This window comes from Helianthus annuus, chromosome 16, assembly GCF_002127325.2.
Source record: "Helianthus annuus cultivar XRQ/B chromosome 16, HanXRQr2.0-SUNRISE, whole genome shotgun sequence".
NCBI classification, from domain to species: Eukaryota; Viridiplantae; Streptophyta; class Magnoliopsida; order Asterales; family Asteraceae; genus Helianthus; species Helianthus annuus.
This window is the reverse complement of record NC_035448.2, coordinates 201259242-201264311: the sequence shown is the minus strand read 5'-3', so window position 1 is coordinate 201264311 and position 5070 is coordinate 201259242. Positions and strand designations below refer to the sequence as shown.

General features: G+C 40.9%; 1 protein-coding gene across 1 annotated transcript; it reads right to left on the bottom strand.

Annotated features, from left to right (window-relative positions):
- Positions 1–2105: 2105 nt before the first annotated feature.
- Positions 2106–4250, bottom strand: LOC110915483 (protein POLLENLESS 3-LIKE 2). The gene is made up of 4 exons (XM_022160192.2): positions 3836–4250; positions 3509–3721; positions 3262–3417; positions 2106–3172 (listed from the first exon to the last, which is right to left on the bottom strand). Exons 1-4 carry the CDS (start codon positions 4067–4069, stop codon positions 2312–2314), a joined length of 1464 nt encoding a protein of 487 aa, XP_022015884.1. The 5' UTR covers positions 4070–4250; the 3' UTR covers positions 2106–2311.
- Between the last annotated feature and the right edge of the window lie 820 nt (positions 4251–5070).

Below are 5070 nucleotides of genomic sequence, written 5' to 3'. Positions count from 1 at the left end.
TTTTATTTACGTGTCGATATAAACTTAAGTTGATTTACGTTTCGACATAATTTTTTTTTTTGTGTTTTCTCAACTTTCAGTATTCACACTGACAACCCTTTTATTTTCTAAATACTTTTGTAGTCGATGATTTTTTTTCTTTTTTTGTCTTTTTGCTTTTTTTTCTTCTTTTTTTTACTTTTAACATTTAATTTTCAGCATTGACTCTTACAACCTATTAACTTTTTAAATACTTTTTAATCGACTTTTACGTCTTTATTTTTATTTACGCGTCGATATAAACTTAAGTTGACTTATATATCGACATATTTTTTTTGTATTTTCTCAACTTTTAGCATTAACACTGAGAACCATTTAACACGTTTCGACATACTTTTGTACTTACCACGACTTTATTTTGTAAGTTTTCTCTTTCGACTGCTATATCGGATCAAAAATCGGGTCGCCCAGCCGCGAAGCGCGGCTGTAACCCACTAGTTAACTTCAAGGGTCTGTTTGGTATGGGGTAATGGAATGAGCGAAGGAATGGAATGGACGAGGTAATGGAATGGACGAGGGAATGCAATGGATCATTACCATTCCATATCTTGTTTGGTTACCATGTGTGAATGGAATGAGTTATTATTGTGTATTGTTCGGTAGGCAAGAAAAACGGAGTAATATAATCAACGGTGAGTGATGGTGGTGGTGGTGGTCGGTGGAAGTGATTGTGGGTGGCTATAGGTGGCGACGGTGGGTGTCGGCGTCGGCGATGGGTGGTGGTGGTGGCGGCGAGTGGCGGTGCGGCGGCGACGACGAGTGGTGGTTGTGGCAAGGTGGTTGTTGGTGGTGGGTGGCAGCAAAGGTGGCGGTTGGTGGCGGCGGCGACGGTTGGTGGTGGTGGCGTCGACGATGGTGGTGGGCGGCGGCGGCGAGTGTCGTTAGCGGTTGGTCACAACTATGGGTGATAACGGTGGCGAGTGGGTGGCGGCGGCGGCGGTGGCTGTCGGGGTGAAGTGGTGGCGGGTGGCGGCGGTGGCGTCGGTGGTGGGTGGTGGTGGTGGTGGGTTGTGGCGAAGGTGATGGGTTGTGGTGTTGTTGATGAATGGTGCAAGAGGGGATGGAATGGAAAAAAAAACATGGGGGGTGGAAGGAATGCTTTTGAGGGAATGGAATGCATTTTGGAATGGGTGATTCCATTCCATTGACCAACCAAACACCCTTTTCTTCATTCCCTCGTAATCATCCATTCCATTCCACCTCTCATTCCTGCATACCAAACGCTACCCAAATATTGAGTTAATGCCTCCTGGTTGGTTCATGGTAATTTTCTCAGTTAAATATGTAAAATAACTAGATTGCCCCTGATCAATAAAAAATAAAGATAGTCCACCCTCATTTTCTTCCTCCCCTCTCTCTAAAACCCACCACCTTATAAAACCACCTCTTCTATCTCTGACCCGACTCCCCCAAGAAATTTCACTTAGCCACATGACCTCTTTCAGAAATATAACGGATATCATTAATCATTTCATCAAGACCTTTCACATTTAATCAGTCTATTCTTGAAACGACACCCAGTCTTTTTCTCCACAACTTCAACAGGTGGTGGCGTCGTCGTCGGATGAGTGAGCGACGGTTGTAATGGAGTCAGATGTTGGCGAGACAGGGATGGATTTAGGTCTGAATTGCAGTGACGGTTGCAAACGTGCTGATGATGACAGTGGTGATTAATCGGAGAAGATGAGAGTGGACCCTCCCTCCTATGATGGTGGGTTTTATTTAGAGAGAGAGGAGAGAGAATATGAGGGTGGGTCATCTTTATTTAAATGATATTCAAAAAAGAAACAATTATGTTGTTAATTTCTGAGTTAATATATATATATTTTTTAACTTTTGTCTTGTCGTTGTCAAACCAGTCTTTTTAACAAATAAACATTTTAGAGTGAAAAATGGTTTTCTAAAGTAGGGTTTTTATTTTTTCTTCTCAGCCAGGTTTCAAATGGTTTGTAAAGAAATTTATCATTTTCTATTTTTTATTTTTTTATTGCTTTATCATAGAGCTCTTGGAGTATATAACATAATAAAACTAAAGTTTCTAATCAACCGGTAATTAAAAACACTTGTGCATTCAAAAAATCAATTGATAAATTGCATTAGTTTATTTCAACTTTAGCCTCCATTTTAAGGCAAATAAGAATTAAAAAAAGTTAACCTTGTTGTGTTGGTGCACAAACACTCAACAACACATCACAAACACTACACCAATAATGCAGTCACAGGAGAACAAGTCTATCTCCCTCCATTCTATGTCAGCAACTCTTTACCCCCCTCAAGCTCTTGGACTACTAACTGACTGAGTTATATCTTGAAACACCTTCAGCCTCTTCTGAACAACCACCTTCCCTTTCCCACCCAACTTCATCTTCTCCGCTTCCCCACTCGACCCCAAAACCGCAGCGATTATAGCCTCTTCGAAGTCCTCGCTGTCTGGCAAAAGCGCGCTCCAGTCGCTAGTTTTCTCGGGCGAGTTCGACTTCCTCCGCGCCTTGTTTGCGGCTTCGGATTCTTTGTCTCCAGTCATGGCAGCAGCATTTATAGACCTTGATCTCTTTAGCCCCTCCCCTATTACATTTTCACTACTTTTCGCCACATTCGACACGTAGAATGGCTTCGCGGCTACATTCAGCGAATTCGAATTCCCAATATTCCCACCCATCACCCGATCCTTCCCGCTGTTTGCATTCGCTAAAATGTTTGCGTTATTCGCATTCTCGTTAGCGAACCCGTCTTGCGTTTTGCTAGGGTTTGAAGGAGGAGGTAAAGACAGATGCTCTTTACACGGCTGCGGCTGCCAAACGGCGGACGAGCCCAAGAACGCGTCGAACAGCTTCCTCTGTTCGACGCGATCTCCACTGCTGTTCACCATCATCTCCGATTTGAGATCGCTTAACATTTGTTGCGCTCGCTCGTACGCCTTGAGATGGGAGTCCACCCCTCGTGGCCCGTCTGCAACAGCGGGCTTAACGAGCCCAAGCGTCTCCTTAGCCTCACCGAGCCGCCCTTGTTTCATCAAACATATTCCAAGATTGCACATCTTGTTGTTATCGGGCGCGATCAATAACGCCCTTCGGTATGCATCTTCGGCTTCTACATAGTTGTTCTGTTGCATCAATGCCCAGCCCAAATTCCCCTACAAAAAAAATAAAAAGAAATTATTAAGCATCTTTAGAAAAATCCCTAATTCGATTCGAATCCACAATGGTTGGTGTTAGTTCTTACCAGCAGCCGAGTTGCCTCCTGCTCAACCGAAACTTGAAATTTCTTCCCTTGGGATCGTGCGGTTTTCGTTCGCTTCCCATTGAAAGCCATCCCTTGTTGAATCAAGAACAACTTGTGCCTCAACAATCCAATCTGATCATCCAATCTTCCACATCTCTGCAATTATATATCAAATTAGGGCTTAGGGTTTAGGGTTTAACCGAAATAGAAACAAAACAAAACAAATAAAATTAATAGAAAATCTAACCTTGTAGAGATCCAAAAGAATGTTATCTAGAGACTCTTGAGCCTGATCCGAACACCTTCTTCGCAAAGACTTAATAGCTTCAATCGCTTCTTCAGCCCGATTCTGTTGCTTCATAACAATCGCCATATCTTTCAGCGCGCTATCCACTCGATCCCCAGCGTTAATGGCTGCCCAGAACAACGGTATCGCCCTCTCCGGATCCTTCTCAACCAACTGCACAACCAATCGAATCGCACAAAAAATCAATTTCAATTCAAAAAATCTTCAAAAACCAAAAAAAAAAAGAAAAGAAAAAGAAAAAGAAAACCTGGACAATTATAATCTTACCTGAACATTTTTGGCTCTGACATAAGGGGAATCACCAACTGGGACCTTGTGAGTCACATGAAACGACTCGGACCGAGTCAAGTTCGAGTTGAACGAGTCAGACCGAGTTGAGTTCAAATTGAACGATTCTGACCGAGTTCTCAATACCCCACCAGTGACGGGCTTCGCCGGAGACGACGGGGCCGATTTGGTGGATCGGAAACCTGGTGGTGCATTCCACATATCTTGCATCATCTTGAAATAAGTAATATGTTAAAGGGTTGTTTAAATAATTGTGTATGTAGATGTAGAATGAAAACCACCGCTGCAACGGTGGCGGAGGGATGAGCGAGAGTAAGATACGGCGGTGGGTTAGAGAGAGAAAGTGAGAGAGAAAGATGATTGTGAAGAGCGGAGATACGGTGGATTTTAGTGAGTTTTTGATTGTGGGGATTATATTTTGAATAATATGACCGTTGTGGGGTTACCGTTAAGTAACTAGCCGTTGAGTTTTGATGTGGAAAATCATAAGTTAACATTTTGGGCCCCTAATTTTTTGTCTAATTTTGTTTTTACCCTTTTTGTTTGATTTTTGGAGAATATCCCTTATTTTTTTGCTTTGAATCATAAGTTCATGACCTAAAAAGGGTTTATCCGTTTGTAGGCTATGGCCATATTGGTTCAATTTTTGATTTTTGTCCAAAGAGTAAGAAGCGAAAATTAAAATTGGATCGTGTAGAGATGAATTTTATTCTGACCTGTATTTCTCGGATCATGATTGATTTGTTCTGTGGTAAAATGTTTAGAGTCGTTTAGAACAAATTTGATTGTTACAGAACGGAAAGAAAAAGATGATATGAAAGATTATGAACTTGAAGGATGCTTACGATCGGAAGAAATCGATATGTTTTTATGAAAAATATTTCGTTTGAACCGCTTGTGATGTGACGCATTTATATATTCAAGTTATGACCGTTATGTAATTAATTGTCTATTTGAAATATGACCGTTAACAGCTTATTATAATTTGAATGTTAACTTGTTGTTGATGTTTAAAAAAACGAACCGGTCGCTCTACCACTTCATTGGTTGGACTGATATTAAAAACTAGATTTCGTCATAACTAATTTAAAAATAAAAAAGTAAAATCAATTATGATTATTCTAAAACAATAATAATAATAATAATAGCTTAATGCTATTAATGCTTATTATCAATCCCATTAGATTTATGTCATTTTCGAAATAAAATCTTTG